Source organism: Macaca fascicularis, chromosome 13 (assembly GCF_037993035.2).
Source record: "Macaca fascicularis isolate 582-1 chromosome 13, T2T-MFA8v1.1".
Classification (NCBI taxonomy): Eukaryota; Metazoa; Chordata; class Mammalia; order Primates; family Cercopithecidae; genus Macaca; species Macaca fascicularis.
The window spans coordinates 22407925-22431801 of record NC_088387.1 but is presented as its reverse complement, the minus strand read 5'-3'; the positions used below and the strand labels follow the sequence as shown (position 1 = coordinate 22431801).

Genomic DNA, 23877 nt, shown 5'->3' with positions numbered 1-23877 from the left:
CGAGACACTGCATTTCTGCTGATGCTCGTGGTCCTGTAGCCACTATGAAAGGGGAGGCACGTGGTTCTCAGCTTTGACTGCACTTTGGAATCATCGGGAGGCTTAAAAAAATCCTGAGGCTTGGGCTCCACACCCACAGGTTGTGATTTGCAGGGCTGGAATGCTGCCTGTGTATTGGCTGCTTTTCTTTTTTTTTTTAAGGGCACATTATTATTCTATTGTGCTGTCGAGATCGAGAAGCAATGTCTTAGACTCACCTATGAGTGTTCAAAATATAGGTTCTTAAAACTTTGGATTCTTTAAATCTTGGAAGTAGTGGATGGGTGGTGCACACCTATAGTCCCAGTTACTGGGGAAGCTGAGATAGGAAGATCTCTTGAGGCCAGGAGTTTGAGACCAGCCTGGCCAATGTGGCAAAACCCCGTCTCTATTAAAAATACAAACATTAGCCAGGTGTGGTGGTGCACGCCTGTAGTCCCAGCTACTCAGGAGGCTGAATCAGGAGAATCACTTGAACCCAGGAGGTGGAGGCTGCAGTGAGCGGAGATCGCACTATTGGATTCCAGCCTGGGTGACAAGAGTGAAACTCCATCTCAAAGCAAAAACAGAAACAAACAAACAAAAAACCCCAAAATCAGCTGGGCATTGTGGCACATGCCTGTAATCTCAGCTACTCAGGAGGCTGAGGCAGGAGAATTGCTTAAATGCAGGAGGCAAAGGTTGCAGTGAGCTGAGATTGTGACGCCACACTCCAGCCTGAGCATCTCAAAAATAATAATAATAATAATAATAACAAATAAAGGAAGAAAAACAACTTGAAAGAGGCCTTGCAAGAAATGTGCACTATAGCAAGCACTCTTGGAGAGTCTACTGCAGGTAAACAGCCCTTAAACTTGGAAAAGGGGTCTGTGGGTCCTGGTGAAGCCGGAGTGCAGTGATTATGGCGAAGCTGCCTGAGGGTCATGATTACTGGAATTGGATAGAGCTGATTGGACCTCCAGGCTAGTGTTTTCCAGCAACCCTGTAATAGTGGGTCAATCACATTTAAAAAACCCTTAACTCTTTTACTTGCCTTTCCCACTAAGATTAACATTTACCCATGTGATTATTTTTAAAGAATAGATTCCCAAAGTGGAATTTTCAAGACAAATTATCTTTCGAATTTAGACAGATACTGACAAAAAACAATCATAAAGATACATTTCTAACAACAGCCTATGAGAGAATTCTTTCATCACACTTTTACTTACACACATAAATCTTTTAAATGTTTTCCATGTGATAGCAGAAAAATGGGATCCGCTGTTAGTTTCGTTTGTATTTCTTTCTTTACTTTTTTTTTTTTTTTTTTTTTTTTTAATGGAGTCTTGCTCTATAGGCCAGGCTGGAGTGCAGTGGCAAATGATCTCGGCTCACTGCAACCTCTTCCTCCTGGGTTCAAGCGATTCTCCTGCCTCAGCCTCCCGAATAGCTGGGACTACAGGTGCACGCCACCACGCCCAGCTAATTTTTGTATTTTTAGTAGAGACAGGGTTTCACCATGTTGGCCAGGATGGTCTCGATCTCTTGACCTCATGATCCCCCCGCCTTGGCCTCCTAAAGTGCTGGGATTACAGGTGTGAGCCACTGCGCCCGGCCTGTATTTCTGATGAGTAGCTAAATTGAGTTATTTTCTTTTTTTTTTTTTAACTACTTAAAATTCACCTATGATTTGCCTGATTATACCCATTGCATGGAAATCCTTTGATTCAGTAAGCCTCAGTTTCCTCCTCCATAAAATGGGGGCCATAATATCTCCCAAGGTTATTGAAGGTATTCTATGAGATACCACGAATATAAACTGCCTAGGATAGGACATGGTATGCAGCAAGTCTTCCAGAAACGCTGGTTTTGAAACTTACCCAGGAGCCACCCTCTGGCTGCCCAGCAGGTCTGCGCCCCGGACGAATCCATTAGCCCCCAGGGCGGAGTGAGTGGTAATTAACCTAGGAGAGCGACGGACTCCTCCCGCCCCTCCTCCTCCTTCACCAGCATCTCCCGCAAGCCACACCTCCATCGCCGGTGGTTCTCATGCCCAGCTCACCCTCCGGCATCTGGCACAAGAGGATCAGTCACCGCACTGGACTGACTCGGTGACACTCAGTCTCCCGCCCTCTATCCCAAGGCCTTGCCGGGGAACGCAGAGCGCCGCTGGCCCGCGGAGCCCCCTCTTTGCCTCGGCGTCTGTTGTCACCACTTGGCCACCCGGGAACTCTTCTTCCTCCTGGGCCAGGTCTTTGTACCGACAGGTCCTGCCGCCGCTCCCAGCTGCGCCCGAGCCAGAGTCCCTGCCCCTGTCCCAGAATACAGACGGCATCCTCCTATCTTTCATCTCCAAACCCTCCGGCCACGCTGCGCCCCGGCTCCCCGCTGACTCCTGTAGACCGGCAGCTAGGGTCAAAGGCCTGGGAGAAAGGAGGCATTCCCAGCCCTCTTCCACCCCCTGGGCAGCCCGAAACCCCTATACAACAAAGGCGTTTCTTGACTACTTGAATAATAACCATACTTTTATATTTGCAAAACACGTTGTCCTCACCGGATCAAATGCCAGCCTCTAAGTCCTTGTCATAGGCATAGTCAATTTAAACATAAAACATAAACATTATAAAGTTTTTATATGCTGCGTGTTTTACTAAAGGTTTTTTTCTGTACCTTTCTCCCCCATCATATAATCGTAAGAAATATAAATCACACATATTTGTATGACCCTTTAACTCTTAGTTGTCTCTTAGTCCTCAGAATAAGCCTACCACAGGACTGTGCCCATTTTAGAATTGAGAGAACTGAAGTTGTGATTTCATTTTGCTTCCGTTTATTGAATTCTATTTACCAGGTTCTACACGAAATTTTTTTTTTTGAAACGGAGTCTCTCTGTTGCCCAACCTGGAGTGTAGTGGCATGATCTCAGCTCACTGCAAGCTCTGCCTCCCGGGTTCAGGCCATTCTCCTGCTTCAGCCTCCCGAGTAGCTGGGACTACAGGCACCCGCCACAACGCTCAGCTAATTTTTTGTATTTTTAGTAGAGACGGGATTTCACCGTGTTAGGATGGTCTCGATCTCCTGACCTCGTGATCCGCCGGTCTCGGCCTCCCAAAGGGATTAGAGGTGTAAGCCACCACGCCCGGCCTCTACACTAAATATTATATATTATATTGCTTAATTTTCAAAATGTACTGTTTGCAGTGAGGAAACAGATTGGAAAGCTGAAGGAAAATTGTAAACAAGGAAGAAGTAATGCAGTCAGTCCTAATTCCAAAGCCCAGCACTGTCTTGTCACCTGTTACTCCTCTAAAATGCTCTCTGAATTAGGGGTTATTCAGAAAAGTGGGGATTGTTATACTAACAAGGGCAATGCAATGATAACTGTATTATTTCAAGCTTCCTGTTAGGCTGTTGTAGTTATTTTAATTATTTTTTGTTTGTTTGTTTTTTACATATAAAACAGTAATGAAAATACCTGCTTTGCAGAGATCCTATTAGAGTTAAATGAGACCATGTCAAATAAACTGTAAAGCAGAATACAAATATGAGATCAACTAAGATAATGTAAATGCTGGCCAGGGGCGGTGGCTCACACCTGTAATCCTGGCACTTTGGGAGGCTGAGGCAGGTGGATCACTTGAGGCCAGGAGTTTGAGACCAGCCTGGCCCACATGGTGAAACCCCGTCTCTACTGAAAACACAAAAAATTAGCCAGGCATGGTGGTGCATGCCTGTAATCCCAGCTACTTGGGAGGCTGAGGCAGGAGAATCCTTGAACCCGGGAGGCAGAGGTTGCAGTGAGCTGAGATCACACTATTGCACTCCAGCCCAGCCTGAGTGACAAGAGTGAAACACCGTCTCGAAAAAAAAAAAGTATATATATATAGTAAATGTTGTTTATTGGTGTCCTTTTTCTTAATTTTAAAATCTAATTTATTAATCATATTGCATTAAAGCATTATCTGCATTGGAAAGAACTCAAACAATGCTGAGATGCATATTGAAGTTAATAATCTTCTCCACCCTCCCCAGCTCTACCTTTGTAAGGTAACTAGTGTAGCATTTGGTGAGAATCCTTCCAAAACTTCCTCTACGCCCGTGAAAAATTCCATTTAAACAGACATAGAAACTCTTTTACTTGGTTGCAATTGTACTATTCACACTTCTCTGCAACTTGCATTTGTCATTTATCTGCTTAATAAACCATTTAGTAATTCTACTTGTGCTACTGACTTATTGCGTGTCTATAATATGAATATATCTTCACTTATTCATTTGGGCTTTTTTTGTTTGTTTTGTTTTGAAACGGAGTCTCGCTCTGTGGCCCAGACTGGAGCGCAGTGGCACGATCTTGGCTTGGCCAGCCTGAGCTCTTCTTCTTCCTGGGCCAGGTCTTTGTACCGACAATTCCTGCTACCACCTCCAGGGTTCAAGCGGTTCTCTGGCCTCAGCCTCCCCAGTAGCTGGAACTATAAGTGTGCACCAGTGTGCCTGGCTAATTTTTGCTTTTTTTTTTTTTTTTTTTTTTGTAGAGATGAGGTTTCACCATGTTGGCCAGGCTGGACAGCCGTTTTCTTGAGTAAGTCATGAAAAGATCCTTTTGGAGAAACAGCACCCTTTCTCCTTCATTACTTCTCAGTATAAAACCCTCTGACTCCCTCGGGGCAAGTTTGTGACCTTTCTGGGTAGTGAAAATTCTCCCAGGCTCTTCCTGGCAGGCAGTAGAGCTCTACGCCCGCAAATTCTATACTGTTTCCTCTCCTCTTCCTACTCACATTCTTGCTGCTAGCAAGAGAGGAGCTGGTCCCCAAGTGGCTGCCATCATTTATGACGGTGTTCTCTGGGTACTCTAAAAGCTAACATTTGAGAAAGCAGCAGGTTCTTCCTAAAGAGCCAGTCACTATAGCAGCCCCTGAAGTCCTTTAAAACTCAACATTACAGAGCATTGATAGAAGGCCCTCCGCTGGTTGTTGGGAGCTAGCACGTGGTCGGTCAGCTGCTGGACAAAGACGGGATGGCTTTCAGCTTCCACTGCCCTGGCTCAGGCCCTCTAACCTCTTGCTGGATAAAGGCTAACGGCCCCTGTCTGGTTTCATCTCCAACTCTTTCTCCCTCTTGTCAACCCTCTTCCTCAGTCCCCATAGTGATCTTGTGATTTAAAAAAAAAAAAAAAAAAAAAAAAATTAGAGATAGGGATCTCACTATGGTGCCCAGTCTAGTCTTGAACTCCTGGGCTTAAGCAGTCCTCCTGCCTTGACCTCCCAATGTGTTGGGATTATAGGAGTAAAGCCTCTGTGTCCAGCCTATAGTGATCTTAGAATCTCTCATCATGTCCTTCCTCAGTTCAGTAACTTTCTACAGCTTCTGATTTTCTTTTTTTTTTTTTTTTTTTTTTTTTGAGACGGAGTCTCGCTATGCCGCCCAGGGTGGAGTGCAGTGGCCGGATCTCAGCTCACTGCAAGCTCCGCCTCCCGGGTTTTTACGCCATTCTCCTGCCTCAGCCTCCCGAGTAGCCGGGACTACAGGCGCCCACCACCGGCTAGTTTTTTTGTATTTTTTAGTAGAGACGGGGTTTCACCGTGTTAGCCAGGATGGTCTCGAACTCCTGACCTCATGATCCGCCCGTCTCGGCCTCCCAAAGTGCTGGGATTACAGGCTTGAGCCACCGCGCCCGGCCAGCTTCTGATTTTCTAATAATACCTTAACTGTTTACCAACAAAGTCCTGGAATACTCATCCATCATCTTCAAAAAGGGATATCTGTCATTTCTTCTGTCCCCAAACTGCACCCTCCTCTGGATTCTATAAAATCGTCCACACCAGAAACTCAGGAGCCATCTTCTCTTTCATCTGTATTTAGTGAATTCCAGTGTCCTGGCCTTTCCGACTCAAAAATAATTTTTAAGTTGGTCTGCTCCCCACCACCTTTGAGAACTTTCTTTTTTACTCCTGCCCTCCCTCCATTCCTTTGCATGGGGTGTTCTCTCTGTTCCCTCTCCCTTCCCCAACCTTTTCTTAGTCCCCTAGAACACGAAGAAGAATCAGAAAAGAAAGCTACTCAGCTGCTCCAAAGAGGGAGGCACCGAGTAAGGGATTAGGGATTAGGGATACTAAGAGTTGTTAGGAGTAGAGTTGTTGGAAGTAGCCAGGTACATACTGTTCCTGTATTTGTTTTTTGTTTGTTTATTTTGAGACAAAGTCTCACTCTGTAGTCCAGGCTGGAGTGCAGTGGCACAATCATGGCTCACTGTAGCCTCAACCTCCCAGGCTCCGGTGATCCTTCCACTTCAGCCTCCCAGGCAGCTGGGACTCTAAGTATGTGCCACCACGCCTGGCTGTTTTCTATTCTATTTTCTAATTTTTTTTTTTTTTTTTTTTTGTAGAGACGGGATTTCGCCATGTTGCCCAGACTGGTCTCAAACTCCTGGGCTTAAGTAATCCTCCCACCTCGGCCTCCCAAAGTGCTGGGATTATAGACGTGAGCCACCGCACCTAGCCTATTTGTTGTTTTAAGTCATTGTCCACATGAGAAATTTAAAAGCAGTTCATGGCATGTGGGACTTTGTATGGTTGAATTTTGCAATATCTGCCATATTTAATGTTGACATGCTTGTTCTCATGATGTGTTGAACGTATGAGGGGAGGGAGGAATACCTTTACTGGTGGAAGAATGTTCTTTATCTCAGTCCTCAACTGTCTACTACAGTCACGTGCCACAGAACAATATTTTAGTCAGTGAGGGAACACATATACAACAGTGGTCCCATAAGATTGTAATACCGGGGCTGGGCGCGGTGGCTCATGCCTCTAATCCCAGCACTTTGGGAGGCTGAGGTGGGTGTATCACCTGAGGTCAGGAGTTCGAGGGCAGCCTGACCAACATGATGAAACCCTGTCTCTACTAAAAATACAAAACTTAGCTGAGCCTGGTGGCAGGCACCTGTAATCCCCGCTATTCCAGAGGCTGAGGCATGAGAATTGCTTGAACGAAGAAGAAGAGATTACAGTGAGCTGAGGTCGCACCACTGCACTCCAGCCTGGGTGACAGAGTGAGACTCCGTCTCAAAAAAAAAAAAAAAAGTTTTTAATACCGTATTTTTACTGTCCCTTTCTATGTTTAGACACACAAATACTTACCATTTTGTTACCATGGCCTACAGTATTCGGTGGACATCATGCTGTCCAGGTGCGTAGCAATAGCCTGCACCATACAGCCCAGGTGTGCAGTAGGCTGTGCCGTCTGGGTTTGTGTAAGTACACTTTGTGATGTTTGCAGGACGAAATCACCTAATAACGCATTTCTCAGATCTTTAAGCAACGCATGACTGTACTTGGGGAAAACGGTGAAAATGAGCCACCTGGTGACAGCTACTGTAGTTGCAGGGATAGGCTCTCCAGGGGGAAGTCTCGCGAGGCAGTGCCTTGACAATCTAGTTATGGGGGATCATAGATGTTCCCAGCAGTGAGCCAAAGAACATCCAGAGTCCCTGCTTAGCCCTTGACTTCTCCACTATGGCTAGTGGTTAGACTGGGAGCTTATTCTATCTCCACTCTCTCAGAGAAAAATGGCACAGAAATAAAATAGCTTTTGTTGTAAATGCATCCAGAGAAAGGTATCAGTAAGAAAACCCCCCACACCATCCTAACATCATAAAGGTCTGCTTTTCTGTCTAATCCTGGGAGGCAAACAGCAGACTAGGTAACTAGTTTTCAAAATTTCTTATGGGCTTCCTATCCCCGGACCAGCTCTCAGGCTAGTCCTACTGCCTCCCTGAAGGGTGAATCAGGAGAGCCCTGTGCTCTTTCCTGGCAGGAGAATCGCTTGAACCCAGGAGGTGGAGGTTGCAGTGAGCCGAGATGGTGCCACTGCACTCCAGCCTGGGCAACAAAGGGAGACTCCGTCTCAAACAAAACAAAACAAAACAAAACAAAACAAAACACTTCTGGGATTTGATGCTTTCATCTGTTTTTAGCATCAGGATTCTTTTTTGAGACAGGGTCTCACTCTCCCGCCCAGACTGGAGTGCAGTGGTGCAACCACAGCTCACTGCAACCTCTGCCTGTTGGGCTCATGCGATTCTCCCACCTCAGCCCCCGGAGGAGTAGCCAGGACTCCAGGCATGCACCACAACACCTGGCTAACTTTTGTATCTTTTGTACAGATGGGGTCCTGCTATGTTGCCCAGGCTGGTATCAAACTCCCGAGCTCAAGCAATTCACCTGCCTTGACTTCCCAAAATGCTGGGATTACAGGTGTGAGCCACTGCACCCAGCCAGTATCAGGATTTTAAAGCCATCTTTCCTCCTTCACTTTTGCCAAATTTTTATTGTAGTGGGGGTTATATCTAGGTTCCTCAAACTCAATTCTGCAAATATGTAATCAAGTACCAGGCTTTATGCTGGATGTTACTGGACTACAAGAAGGTGTCCCCTTACTTTCTGAGATCTTAGAAACGAACAAGGGGGAGCTAATCTTCATCAGAGTTGCTGGCTCCTCTGCAGCCTGAGAATAAGTGTTATCAAATACAATGTGCTAAAAGCAGAGGCAAGGCAGGGAATGGGAAGATGCCAGAAAAACAACAGAACTTAAAGAGTGCAGTGGGGTTTGGAGTCAGTAGAAAGGGCTGTGGGTGAAAACACAGGGGTCTCCATTCTAACTACTGTTACGGACTTAAGTGTTGCTAGCCCAGTCTCTTAACTTCCCCAACCCCGTGCCCGCTTTCCTGCTGGTGGTCAGCAAAAGCAGACTCAGCGTAAAAATGAAAGAAAACCTGATTACATCATGTAAGAATTTACAAATCCCTAGACAGCTTGGTGCAAGGGAGTAGACAAAACACTGACTAGGAATCTCAGTACCTAGGTTTTGATCCCGGTTCTGCTCTTGCTGTCTTTGTGGCCTTGGACAAATCACAGCACCTTTCTGGACCTGGGTTTGACCGTAAGTAGAGTGGTAATAGCAGTGTCTGCCATGGCTAGCTCCTAGGGGAGTCCCGGGGGGTCAAAGGATCTTTGGGGGACTGAGTGGGGTATGCTGCCAAAAGCACACCCCTGGCTGGGGTAAAGAAGAAGGGAGAAACGGAACAGCAACTAAGGCAGGCAGACCAAGAGATGAAGACAACGGGGGTGAGCTGGCCAGGAACCAATTAGAGGCTGGGGAAGTCATTAGAGCAGCGCTGCTGCAAGTGAGTCCGGATAGACAGTCAGCCACAAAGATCTGGGAAGTGTTTTTCCAGCTGACAGGTTGCTCATCACCTTGTGTGGCACACATTATTTGTTTGTAAGATGGAGATGCTATGCATTTTGACCTTTCTAGGTTGTGTCTAGCTGGTTCATGCCCCGTCAGCCCAGCATGCCACATGCCTCCATGTGGCACATGTCAGATGCACCTCGGTATCAATACAACTAGCATCACCACAGCCCTTTTCTCTGAGAGCTCTCCCTTTAGGGGAGAGTCCCCTCTATATTCCCAGTCCTGGGCACAGGGTAGGCACTGAGCAAAAATGTCTGTCAATTATGGACCTTGTGAATTTTGAAAGGGCCTGCCAAGTCTTTGGGAAATGATGAAAAAGATACCTGTCTGAAATGGGTTAGGAAGAAGTTTTCTTGAGGATAGGTTTATGACTCTTTCTAGATCTATGATCCCATTTTATAACTCTGAAAATCTACCATTTTGGGACTAACTCCTCAAAATAAGAGTCAACCATACGTAATTTAAAAAAAGTTTTATTAAATCATTTAGACTTGAAAGAAGTCACAATAGTTAACACACTTAAGTGTGTTCTGTACACCACCAACCCAAATGGATTGATTTCACAATTTTTATAAATAAAACATAAACATATTTACAGTGAAAAATAAAAACATGTTAGCAAGTTAATGATTAAACTGTTACCTATAATCAGTTTTGGGGAAGTACCAACCTACAGTATTACATATAAGACACTTAAGATTTCATTAGGCTTAAAAAGTCCATAGTTGAAGAAGTTAGTTGTAATATATATGATCCATTTCTTACTACAGCTTTTTTGCTCCCAAAACTAGACTTTTCAACCAATTTACATAAAAAGCTTCATTTTCCCTTTATTGGAGGTAAAAGTACAAAAAGCTCTAACCCCACCCTAGAACCATCTAAAGAATAAAAGCTATTGAAGGCTACAAATAGGACTATAAAACTATGGACATACCCCGTTATTCAGTTTGTGCTACTTGTCCTCCAAAATAGTGCAGATTCCTAATTTACCCACCAGGGACAGAAGTGGAGTCAGCTTTTTCTGGAAATCAGTTTCAAAATCATCATATCTCTCGAAAGCATATTTCTAGAACAATACAGTTACCACATAGGGGGACTTTCCTTCTTCTGTATTATAAAAATATTTCCATTTTAGTTTTCACTATATATATTTTAGGGATTGCTGCTTCCTCCTTAGGCAAACGATGAGGGCTATAAAGCTTGGCCAGCAGCCAGTTTCAAGAGACTAACAAAGAACACAGATAGCCCTTTCTTTACATATAGCAAAACTCAAGAGTTGGCTCAAATTAGGTTATGCCCCCAAATCCAGCTTAAATTTGATATAAAAAAAGTAGTCCACAAGAAAATTGAGCAAATAACAAACTTTTCAAGTCTGCAATTTTGGACAGGCATGTTCTAAGAAGTAGGCTACTATCTGTGTCACCTATTAGGGTTGCTAGCACAACTTAAGGCTAATTGCTTGGCAAAGGGCTATGGGAGTTGTTGGACTGTCTGGAATGTTTTGTTCCCGATGAACTCAAGGAGCGAGACCTCTGTCTGAGCACTGTTTTTCCTGGAAAGTCCAAGTCCTCAAACACAGCATTTTCAATGATGTTTGTAGCTTCAGGTCGTTCCATGGGGGATGGAGAGAGCATGTCTTGAACCATCATATACTGAAATATAAAAATTGTTTTGTGATAAAATGGCCAGGTTTGATCACTGTACAGTTTTTAAAATCAGTGTTGGCAAAATTTTTCTGCATATATTTTAAGTTTTTGAGCCATATTCGAGTTTTCAAGTCTCTGATAACAACTACTCAGCTCTGCTATCGATGAACAAAAGCAGCCAGAGACAAGTCGTAAATTAATGGACATGGCTGTGTTCCAATAAAACTTTATTATAAAAATAGGTGGTAGGCTGGATTTGGCCTGTGGGCACTAGTTTGCCAACCCTCATTCCAAAAAAGCATGGACAATTTTTGGGTAATTTGATTTTCTAACATATTATAAAGGATTATTTAATCACATCCTTGAAACACAGATTTAATCTGAGTTTTAAAAATCTTACAATTGCATGTAAATCTACAATTATCTCAATAAAAATTTTAATTAGAAAAAATTACAGCAGAGATCAGCAACCAACACCTTTTCTTGGTTTCTAAAAATCTCTTTGAATATAACATGTACTCTTACGAGCCACCCTGGGAATAGATCCATCAAGTTTGCAACATACATGATGACAATTTTTAGTAAAACATATGTAAGTATATATAGGTATTAATATATTAGTTACAAAGTCCATTTTTTAATGCAACCCTTCATTATACTTATAATACTGAAAGGTAAATTTTGACTTTTTCCAATTTGAAAATGAACACATACTAACTCCAACTTAATTATTTAAGGAAATGCAAGATTTATCAATATATAAATTTTACTGGTGCTACAGTGTGGAACACTGGACATTAGGCTGAAGGAGCCAGGCTCCAGTTCCAGTGTTTAAAATTTTTTGTGCTCTTGGGAGCAGGTCTCTTTCCTCTCTAGACTTTTGGCTTCCTCATCTGTAATATGGGGAAACTGAGCGACCGCTAAGGACCCCTTAAGTTCTAAAGATGATTCTAAAGAAGATAAAAGATGAGAACTACACATACCTCACAAGGATATTTCTGAGTAAATAATGGTGGAAATTTGAGATTTCTTACATCAGTTAAGGTCTAAAAAGAAAAAAAGTATCATTAAGTTTACTTTGACAAAAAGCATGAAAATATTTTTTGATACTCTAACAAAATGACTAAGAGGCTATATATTTCTCAAGTGGAAAATTTATCAATAGCTTTTCCTGATTTAATAACTATATGTTTCCTGAGCACAGATGTACATTCCATCAAATATCCTCAAAATATAGGAGAAATATATATGTATATACAGTTGGTCTTCCACATCTACAGATTCCACATCCAAGGATTCAACCAACCATGGAATGAAAAGATTTTTAAAATTTAAAAATAGATGCTTGCATCTGTACTGGACAGATACAGATTTTTTTTTTTTTGTCATTATTACCTCAGTAATATAGCATAATACTTATTTACATAGAATTTACATTATGTTAGGTACTATGATTTATAGAAGGTTTAAAATACACAGAATATATGTAGGTTCTATGCAAATATTACACCATTTTATATAAGGGACTTGAGCATCTACAGATTTGGTATCCATAGGGAGTCCTGGAACCAATCCCCTGTGGATACCAAGATGACTGTGTGTGCGCCCGCGTGTGTGTGTGTGTGTATGTATGTATATATGTGTGGAGGGAAGGATAAGGGGGAGAGAGAGAGAGAGAGAGGGAGAGGGAGGGAGGGAGGGAGGGAGGGAGAGAGAGAGAGAGAGAGAAAGGGCCATATTAAAGCATAAAGAAAATGTTGGAAATCTTTGTTTCTATGGAGTGGCCTATTATGAATATTTCAGAAAAATTAAATCATACAGAAGTGGACTTGTGTGTCTGGCTTTTTCACTCAGCATGGTTTCAAGATTCATCTACGTTGCGGCACATATTAGTATTTCCTTCCTTACAATGGCTGAATACTTTCCATTGTATAAAATACCACACTTTGTTTTTCCATTCGTCAGTTGATGAGCATTTGGGTGGTTTCTACTTTTGGATATTAGAAATAATGCTCGTATGAACAGCTGTATACAAATTTTTATCTATGTTTTCATTTCCCGTGAGTATATACCTAGGAGCAGAATTATTGGATTCTATGGTAATTCTATGTTTAACTGTTTAAAAGAGACTGTTTTTCAAAGCAGCTGCACCATTTTACATTCCACCAGCAAGGCATGAGGGTTCCAATTTCTCCACATCCTAGACAACACTTGCTATTTTCTTTGCTTTTTTTTTTTTTTTTTTTTTTTTAATTACAGATCCCCTAGATTGTGCTGAAGTGGTATCTCGTTGTGGTTTTGATTTGCATTTCCCTAGTGCCTAATGATGTTGAGCATCTTTTCACATGCTTATTGGCCATTTGTTTATCCTCTTTGGAGAAAGGTCTATTGCTTTGCCCCTTTTAAAAATGAGTTGTCTTTTTGTTGAGTTGGAATAGTTCTTTATATATTCTGAATTCTAGATACTTTTCAGATATAGGATTTACAAATATTTTCTCCCATTCTGTGAGCTGCCTTTTCACTTTCTATTTTATTTAATTAATTTATTTAGAGATAGGGTGTCATGTTGCCCAGGCTATTTACAGGCATAATCATAGCTTACTGTAGCCGTGAACTCCTGGTCTCAAGGAATTCCTCTTGCTTCAAGCTTCCCACATAGCGCATCCACCTTGTCTTTTCACTTTCTTGATAGTGTTCTCTGAGGCATTTATAACTATATAAATTTTGATGCCCTCTGATTCTTGATCCTTTACTTAGGTTAGACCTGTTTTATTTTTCTTTCTGGAAGCTTTTAGGGTCTTTATTTCTGGTGTTCTGAAATTTAGTTATTTTGACTGTTTTTATCTTTTTTCTTTTTTTCCCAATTTATTATACAGAACATTTGGTAGGTCCTTTCGGTCAGAAGGTATGAGTCATTTCGCTCTATGTGAGAACTACTTCCTCTTCTACCATGGCCAGAGATCAATAAGTAAGATCTAAAACTGATAAAATAAGGAACAGTGACAAGAGCCTAAACTAAATTAGCAAGGCATGTGTTACCATGCCTTGCTAATTTTTAAATTTTTTGTAGAGATGAGGTCTTACTATGTTGCCCAGGTTGGTCTTGAACTCCTGGCCTCAAGTGATCTTCCTGCTCGAGCCTCCCAAAGTGTTGGGATTAGAGGTGTGAGCCACCATGCCTGGCCCAGGGGGCTACTTTTTAAAAATTTTATTTTATTTTATTGAGACGGAGTCTCGCTCTGTGTCGCCCAGGCTGCTGGAGTGCAGTGGCGTGATCTCGGCTCACTGCAAGCTCCGCCTCCCGGGTTCACACCATTCTCCTGCCTCAGCCTCCCTAGTAGCTGGGACTACAGGCGCCTGTCACCACGCCCGGCTAATTTTTTGCATTTTTAGTAGAGACGGGGTTTCACCGTGTTAGCCAGGATGGTCTCGATCTCCTGACCTTGGGATCCGCCCGCCTCAGCCTCCCAAAGTGCTGGGATTACAGGCGTGAGCCACCGCGCCTGGCCCAGAGGGCTACTTTAAAACAACTTTCAGTCATTCCTATAATACCAGCACTTTGGGAGGCCAAGGCAGGAGGATCACTTGAGCCCAGGAGTTTGAGACCAGCCTGGGCAACATAGGCAGAGCCCATCTCTACAAAATGAATAAAATAAAATTAGCCAGGCATGGTGGCACGTGCCTGTGGTCCCAGCTACTGGGGAAACTGAGATGGGAGGATGGCTTGGGCCCAGGAGGTTGACGCTGCAGTGAGCTGTGATTGCACCACTGCACTCCAGCCTGAGCGACAGAGCAAGACCTTGTCTTGAAAAAAAAAAAAAAGATTTTCAGTACTACCTGCTTTAAAGGCTGTGGTCATGGTTTATTTTGAGAGGAAAAAAAACCTAATTGTGCATAATCTGACAGCTTTTAAATATATGAATGTATGGCCCCCATTACCTTGTGGTTCTCCTAAATATTTACTTATTACAAACTTACTGAGTGCAAAACATTGTTAAATTATGATGAATTTAAGCAAAAACTAAGAACAAACAATCTGACCAAATTTTTGAAGACTGAACTTTAAATGGAAGCAAATAGTCTAGAACTCCTCCCTGTGTTACTCACATCACCTCTTTTACTTTTAGTTAACTGGTCTGCTGGTATGAAGAACACCTAAGTTTTTTTGTTTTTTTTTTTTTTTTGAGATGGAGTCTCGCTCTGTCGCCCAGGCTGGAGTGCAGTGGCCGGATCTCAGCTCACTGCAAGCTCCGCCTCCCGGGTTCGCGCCATTCTCCTGCCTCAGCCTCCCGAGTAGCTGGGACTACAGGCGCCCGCCACCTCGCCCGGCTAGTTTTTTTGTATTTTTTTAGTAGAGACGGGGTTTCACCGTGTTAGCCAGGATGGTCTCGATCTCCTGACCTCGTGATCCGCCCGTCTCGGCCTCCCAAAGTGCTGGGATTACAGGCTTGAGCCACCGCGCCCAGCCAAGAACACCTGTCTTTAAAAAACTCTTTTGTAGGCCGGGCGCGGTGGCTCAAGCCTGTAATCCCAGCACTTTGGGAGGCCGAGACGGGCGGATCACGAGGTCAGGAGATCGAGACCATCCTGGTTAACACGGTGAAACCCCGTCTCTACTAAAAAATACAAAAAACTAGCCGGCCGAGGTGGCGGACGCCTGTAGTCCCAGCTACTCGGGAGGCTGAGGCAGGAGAATGGCGTGAACCCGGGAGGCGGAGCTTGCAGTGAGCTGAGATCCGTCCACTGCACCCCAGCCTGGGTGACAGCGCGAGACTCCGTCTCAAAAAAAAAAAAAAAAAAAAAAACTCTTTTGTAAATGTTAGATTATTTTCTGTTTGAACCTTTTTTGTTGAGTAGGGAGGGTACTTACCCTGACTCTCTCCATCTGAGTGCTGAATGGGTACAGCAATTCAAATAGAATCAGGCCTAAAGAAAAGATGTCCACTTTATGAGAATAGCTGTTTCCATGAATCTGAAATCCCATATAAAGAAAGTTTAAAAATTAACATAGAGACAGTACAGTTGATATTACAGCATTATTGAATCCCAAAGTTTACTTAGTCACTTCTTGGTTTAAATGCAAGTACACGTGTAAAAATGTTAGCAAAGAGTTAATCTCCCAAGTCTCTTTTCTTCACTACTACACCAAGAGTAATTAAACTACTCAGCATTACAGAAGGAAAGCCCAGGTACAGCGCTGAGATATGCATCAGTAAAACAGGCCTCTTGGAAACCTGGAGACTTGCCATGCTAAAAAAGTTTGTGGGAGCCAGCAAAATCTGCCTGACTACCCCTGAGGTGAGGTTTTTCAAAGGGAACGCTATCTAAAGCAAATCTCTCATTTCTAATCATCTTAGTGCTAACCCATTTTTATGAGAAAATCTTCATTACTCCAAACCACTAATCAACTGTAGTTAGCCTTCATTAGGGCACTTAATTATGGATACTTTGCATTCTTGCTTGTATTTTTCATGTGTATATTTCTTATTCTTCACAACTAGATTATCAAGTCCTGGAGGAAAGGAAGTGCTTCTTTTGTGTTGCTATCGTCCAGCACTGGGGCCAAGTATAGAGAAGGCCCTCAGTAAATACTTAGTTGTTAAAATGAACAAATGAATTACAACAGAACTACTCGATTAAATAAAGCTTTATTTAAATTAAAATTGACCTTTTGGTGACTCAGAAGAACCCCTTTATTTGTGAAAATTTCTTTAGGGATATAACTTGACATTTGAGAAACAGCCAAAGAAGGGAACTTTGGAAATGCTCCATACCAGTACTTCTTAATTCGGGAGTAGAGCTGGTCACGGGGCAGTTGCCAGCGTTTATGGTCCCTCCACAACTTCCCCTCTAAACTGTACTTGGCATCTGTCTCCCTGGCCTTCTGCGCAGGCTGCCTGCCTCTGTGCTTACAGAAGAGCAGATGGAAAGCTTCAGCGACCACATCAGTGGCATCACCCTCTTCCCTTCCAAGAGACTGTAGCAATCTGAACCCTGTCTCACTTCTTATCCCTGGGGTTTTGAAAGTGTCAAAAAAAAAAATGTGCAAAAACAAATCGTATAGGGGAACTGAAAAGGACACCCTCACACACTATTTGGAGAATATAAATTAACACAAATTTATAAGAAGCAACTTGGCAAAAAATGTTTACTCCTGCTTAATGATCCCATCTAATTTTACCCACCCTAGGGCAGATGGAAATGTGTACAGACATTTGGGTGTCGGGACAGTGACCCAAGTGATATTCCTAATAGCAAAATTTACAAGGAATTAAAATGTCCCAAATGAATGTTGAACACTATGCAGCTGGAAATATTTTCTAAGAATATTTAATAATATGGGAAATGCTTACATTTTAATATTGTATCCAAAAAGTGTAGAATTCCAATTTTATTTTCTTTTTTTTTTTTTTTTTTTTTTTTTTTTTTTTTGAGACGGAGTCTCACGCTGTTGCCCAGGCTGGAGTGCAGTGGCGCGATCTCGGCTCACTGCAAGCTCCGCCTCCCGGGTTCCCGCCATTCTCCTGCCTCAGCCTCCTGAGTGGCTGGGACTACAGGCGCCCGCCACCGCGCCCGGCTAATTTTTTGTATTTTTAGTAGAGACGGGGTTTCACTGTGGTCTCGATCTCCTGACCTTGTGATCCGCCCGCCTCGGCCTCCCAAAGTGCTGGGATTACAGGCTTGAGCCACCGCGCCCGGCCCCAATTTTATTTTCTAAAGTAAGGTATAAATATATGTGTGTATATACACACACACACACACACACACACACAGAGAGAGAGAGAGAGAGAGAGAAAAGGAAGTAACTGCTGTTAATGTCTTAGAGATATTTTTGGTAAGTGATTTTTACTTTTTTGTTATATATCCCTATACCTTCCGTATTCCCTAGAGGACAGACTGATATATAATGTGTTACTAAGTTTATTTATTATTTCTAATATTATTAAATATATTTAAAAAAGAAATGTAGCCTCATGAATGCATGAAAAGTTATATTTACAAAATATCTAAAAAATAAGGAATTAGGAGGTAGAATATATCCTTTGAGTTTGAATTGATTGTTTAATCACTGTGCAAATCTAGAACTTAAGCTGTGTTTCTTTGTAATTACAACCAAGAACAAAGTAACCATGGGTCCTGCTCATTTATTTCAAGGATGAGAAAATTAAGAGAGTTCTAATAATAAATAATTTTAAAACAATGTTTTAATATGGCTTCTAAGGTTTGGGTAAGATTGTACAATTCATACAGCCAAACTATTTTGAGCGACGTTTTAAGGAGCACTTTATAAAGTGACAGTTTCTACATTTAAAGAGGATTAAGAAGATAATTAAGACTGTGCATTTTTAACTACCAAATTTTAACCACTATACACATTGCCATACAATTTCTACAGCTCTCCTAATCTTCTAGTACTTTCAACACTACCAAATATAGCTTCAGTGGTCATCAACCTCTTCCTTTCTCAAATGGCAACCCATTTCCAAGACACACACACACAGCAGCCACAAGCCACACTACAGTCACCACAGAAGTGTGTATGGGGTGACCAGGACTACCTGGTGTTCATCTTTTCACTAGCATTCACCTTCACTCATCCACCAAACACTTATGAAACGATGCCACATTCTAGGTGTTGTTTCAGGTGTTAGAGTAGAAAGAGAGACAAGCTAAGTCCCTATACTGATAGTTTATATTTTACAGGGAAAGAAAAAAGAATCTCAAAGAGTTAAAAATGCTGTAAAAAGAAACCAGTGTAGTGGGATGGACTCTGGCAGGGAGTGAAGGGAGAAGCATCTCTTTTAAACAGGGCTGGGTGGGAGGGGCTTCCCAAGTCATGAGCCTTCATTAATAAGCATCCAGATAGAATTCCTTTTATCTGTTTTCACAATATTTAAAACGTAAAAGTATTGTTTCCAGCCTCTCAAATAAGCATACATTTTTAAAAACATGATTCAAAACTTTTTTTGTTGTTGTTGGAGATGGAGTTTTGCTCTTGTTGCCCAGGCTGGAGTGCAATGGCAAGATCTCGGCTTACTGCAACTTCCGCCTTCTGGGTTCCAGCAATTCTCCTGCCTCAGCCTCCCGAGTAGCTGGGATTACAGGTGCCTGCCATCACGCCCAGCTAATTTTTTTTTTTTTTTTTTTTTTTTGAGACAGAGTCTCGCTCTGTCGCCCAGGCTGGAGTGCAGTGGCCGGATCTCAGCTCACTGCAAGCTCCGCCTCCCAGGTTTACGCCATTCTCCTGCCTCAGCCTCCCGAGTAGCTGGGACTACAGGCGCCCGCCACCTCGCCCGGCTAGTTTTTTGTACTTTTCAGTAGAAACGGGCTTTCACCGTGTTAGCCAGGATGGTCTCGATCTCCTGACCTCGTGATCCGCCCGTCTCGGCCTCCCAAAGTGCTGGAATTACAGGCTTGAGCCACCGCGCCCGGCACGCCCAGCTAATTTTTATATTTTCAGTAGAGATGGGGTTTCACCATGTTGGCCAGGATGGTCTCGAACTCCTGACCTTAGGTGATCTGTCCGCTTTGGCCTCCCAAAGTGTTGGGATTACAGGCGTGAGCCACCACGCCCGGCCAAAAAAACCTTTATTTTTTTTTATTTTTTAAAAGGGGTCTTACTCTGTCACCCAGGCTGGAGCACAGTGGCATGATCTTGGCTCACTGCAACCTCCGCCTCCCAGCCTCAAGTGATCCTTTCTACTTCAGTCTCTCAAGTAGCTGGGACCACAGGCATACACCACCATGCCCAGCTAATTTTTGTATTTTTTGCAGAGATGGTGTTTCACCATGTTGCCTAGGCTGGTTTTGAACTCTGAAGCTCAAGCAATCCACCTGTCCCAAAGTGCTGGGATTACAGGTATGAGCCACCATGCCCAACCAAAACTGTTTTTAATATCAATTCTGTTATATGACTGTGTCGAAAAATTGGAACATACAGAAACGTCCAAAATAGGTTAAAATTCATTAGAAGTCCCGCTACTCAGAAGCAATGACTTGATATTTTATGGCTCTTCTAGTATTTTTTCCTATAGACAGAAATATGTATTTATAGTATTTTGGTATTTCATATAGTTTTAATTTTTCCTTTCACCAGGCCTTGGCCAGATCATTTGAGCAGGATGATTCAATTACCAGGGCCAATAGATTTATTTTATTTATTTTTCTATGTAAGCCAGTTTGGATACTTTTGGTTGCAACCAATTGACTATATATGACAGTCCCTTATAAATAAAAATCTCTTCTGTATCCTTTCTAATTTCTAAATTTATTTGTGATTTCCCCCCCTTAAGTAGGTATCTATGCTAGAAAGGATTATCTTTATTTTAAACTATTAGAAACAACCATGGTGATGTTATTTTACTGTTTCACCCGTATCAATTCTTATGTTCGTTTTCCATCTTCTTGGCTCCTCCCTGCCTTCTACTGAGCAGAATTCTAATCATTTATACAGTAATGTGCTATGTAATGAAGGCCTGTAAAATAAATTTATCTCAAAATGGAACTTTGAAAACTTCTATAGATTTCACCATTTTTCATGTCTTTCATTTTTGAAAAAAGTTTTTTACATTTTTTTTTAAAGATGGGGTCTCACTATTTTGCCCAGGCTGGCCTGGAACTCCTGGGCTCAAGTGATCCTCTCACCTCACCCTCCTAAGTAGCTGAGATTATAGGCTCAACCCACGGTGCCCAGCTTCTTTCAACATTTTCTTCATACTTCGTGTGAGTATTTTTACTTCATTATTGATCTGATGGTTATTTTTTAATAATTTTTTTTTTGTTTTTTTTGTTGTTTTTTTTTTTTGAGACAGAATTTCACTCTGTCACCCAGGCTGGGGTGCAGTGGCCGGATCTCAGCTCACTGCAAGCTCCGCCTCCTGGGTTTAGGCCATTCTCCTGCCTCAGACTCCCAAGTAGCTGGGACTACAGGCGCCCGCCACCTCACCCGGCTAGTTTTTTGTATTTTTTAGTAGAGACGGGGTTTCACCGTGTTAACCAGGATGGTCTCGATCTCCTGACCTCGTGATCCGCCCGTCTCGGCCTCCCAAAGTGCTGGGATTACAGGCTTGAGCCACCGTGCCCGGCCTTTTTTTTTGTTTTTTTAAGTTCCGGGGTACATGGGTAGGATGTGCAGGTTTGTTACACAGGTAAACATGTGCCATGGTGGTTTGCTGCACTTATCAACCCACCATCTGCTGACCTGATAGTTATTTAGGAGGGTTTTAAAATTTCCAGTTGGCCAGGCACAGTGGCTCACGCCTGTAATCCTAGCACTTTGGGAGGCCAAGGCGGGAGGACTGCTTGATCCCAAAAGTTCAAGACCAGCCTAGGCAACAGAGTGAGACCTCATCTCCACAAAAAATAAAAAAATTGCTGAGCATGGCAGTGTGGACCTATAATCTCAGCTACTTGGAAGGCTGAGGGGGGAGGATCACTTGAGCCCAGGAGGTGGAGGCTACAGTGAGCCAAGATCACACAACTATACTCCAGCCTGGGTGACAAAATAAGACCCTGTCTCAAAAAAATAAAATAATAAAATTTCCAGCCAGCCAAAACAGAAGCAAAAGCAAAAATAAAAACAAACAAAATTATAAACATCAATTTATAAACCACTATACCTTTCTTTTAATGTATTGTGATCATAAAAAGGCATTTACAATATCTGTGATATTTCTTTGTGGCCTAGAAGTTCAAAATGATAGTATATATAATTATAATTTACTCATCAATAAATGTTCAAATAGCAACTATATATAAAGCCTAGTATATTTTTTACCTAGCTTCCCTTTGTAACTTTTTTTTTTTTTTTTTTTTTTTTTTTAGTTATAATCCAATCTGAAGTTTCCCTTTCGTGGGGCTATTTAAACACATCTATTTATTTGTTGTCATAACTAATATTTGGCTTTAGCACCACTTGTATTTCCACATCCTTTCCCTTTGCTGCAGTTTGTGTTTGTTGTCTGTAGTGATACAGAGGTAGAAATATTGTTTTATTATTCTATTTGCCAAATTTAGCTACATCAAGTACAAATCCCTATTCCCACCTTTATTTTCCATGTTCTTACCGTCATCCATTTTCTGATCTTTGTTAATTTAATATAGGAATCACCAACTCAGCTTATAATGATAAGCATACTTAAAATTATTTGTCTTTTACTAGGAATACATTTTGCATTTTATTCTCATTTTGGTATCAATATTCACAAGAACCACTGGCACCTATTGTTCATTGGGTTTGATGTCTATTGCCAATTTTTATATGTTTCTCATCTCAAATTAACTTTTAATAGGTAACACATTCCTATGGCTCAAAAAGAACCAACAGTAAAAGTTCCCTCTCACTCTGTCCCTCACTGGCCTAGCCCCACCAGTCACTTCCCCTCTGCCACTGCCCCCATAGCCATTTGTTTCTTACACATCATTCCAGAGTTTTTTTTATGTAAACATAAGCAAATGTGTATCTATCTTTTCCTCCTTTACACAAAAGGTGTACACATTTCTGCATATTTTTTTTTCATTTAAGATACTTTTTTGACTCTACGTAAAAATGCTTGATTTCTTCTTTCTGTTTTTTGAGACAGTCTCGCTTTGTTGCCCAGGCTGGAGTGCAGTGGCAGGATCTTGGCTCACTGCAACCTCCTTCAAAGATGAAATACAAAATGAAATTTCAAACTGTAAAAAAGAAACACTTGACTAACGTAAACAATACAAACACTTCAAAAGGATGCTCTATGACAGTTAAAGTTGCCTTCCTCAAAGGCAGTTCCTATTACTGGTCTCTGATACAATCTTTCAAAGATAATCAAATCCGGTGGTTCTTGAAGTATGGTCCATGGATTCCTGGGGACCCTAACACCCTTTCAAGAGGTCTGCAAGGCCAAGACTATTTTCATAATAATACTAAGACATAATTTTTCACTGTGTTGACATTTGCATTGACAGAACCTAAGCATGAATCAAGCGAGCAGTGCCAAGCTGTACCAGTAGCAATTACATTCAGCACCACGTGCTCACAGGCAAAACCAAAAACCACTTCACCTAAAATGTCCTTAGCAGTAAAAATTATTAATTTATTAAATCTCAACCTTTAAATATACACCTTTTTCATGATCTGACAAAATGGAAAATATTCATAAAAACATTTATGCTCCATACCAAAGTACAATAGTTGTCTCCAAGTTTGACACCTTGGATATGCTAATTACCCTGATCCAATAGCGTATGTATTAAAACGACACTACGTACCCCATAAATATGTACAATTATGAGTCAATTTAAAAAACAAACTAATATTAAGAAGTTCAGACCTGCTGATGTAAGCATAGATTAGCTTGTGAGTATCATTAGCATTTGTGCAATTATTTGAGTTACAATATGTGCTAGCTGCTCTTTTCATAGAACACCATTTTGACTTGAAAGAATAATTGGTTGACAAACTACAGTTGAGACTTGGATACTTGACAGATAGTTTCTTTTTGAGACGGAGTCTTGCTCTGTCACCCAGGCTGAAGTGCAGTGGTGCAATCTTGGCTCACTGCAACCTCCACCTGCCGAGTTCAAGCAATTCTCATGCCTCAGACTCCTGAGTAGCTGGGACTACAGGCGTGCGTTACCATGCCCAGCTAATTTTTGTATTTTTACTAGAGATGGGGTTTCACCATGTTGGTAATGCTGGTCTCGAACTCCTGGCCTCAGGTAATCTGCCTGCCTCGGCCTTCCAAAGTGCTGGGATTACAGGTATGAGCCACTGCAACCGGCCGAGGGACAGTTTCTTAAAGATGAACAATGAGACTGGGAATGGTGGCTCACGCCTGTGATCCTAGCACTTTGGGAGGCTGAGGTTCAAGGATTGCTTGTGGCCAGAAGTTCAAAACTAGTCTGGGTAACACAGCATGACCCCATCTCCGGGGTCTTGAGATGAAAAAAAAAAATACTTTTTTTTTTTTTAAAGAGAAAAAAA

General features: G+C 42.1%; 1 protein-coding gene across 8 annotated transcripts in view; it reads right to left on the bottom strand.

Annotated features, from left to right (window-relative positions):
• Window positions 1–9727: 9727 nt before the first annotated feature.
• Window positions 9728–23877, bottom strand: part of EIF2AK3 (eukaryotic translation initiation factor 2 alpha kinase 3) — an 81544-nt gene continuing 67394 nt past the window's right edge. For 5 of the 8 annotated variants that reach the window (XM_005575342.3, XM_074011294.1, XM_065526830.2 and 2 more), the window contains 3 exons: window positions 15787–15888; window positions 11900–11962; window positions 9728–10922 (listed from right to left, as the gene is read on the bottom strand). In XM_005575342.3, the coding sequence (XP_005575399.3) occupies window positions 10722–10922; window positions 11900–11962; window positions 15787–15888 (366 nt within the window). In that variant the 3' untranslated portion in view covers window positions 9728–10721. The remainder of the gene's footprint in view (window positions 10923–11899; window positions 11963–15786; window positions 15889–23877) is intronic. The other 3 variants (XM_045368915.2, XM_074011296.1, XR_012422072.1) reach the window with 2 other exon arrangements.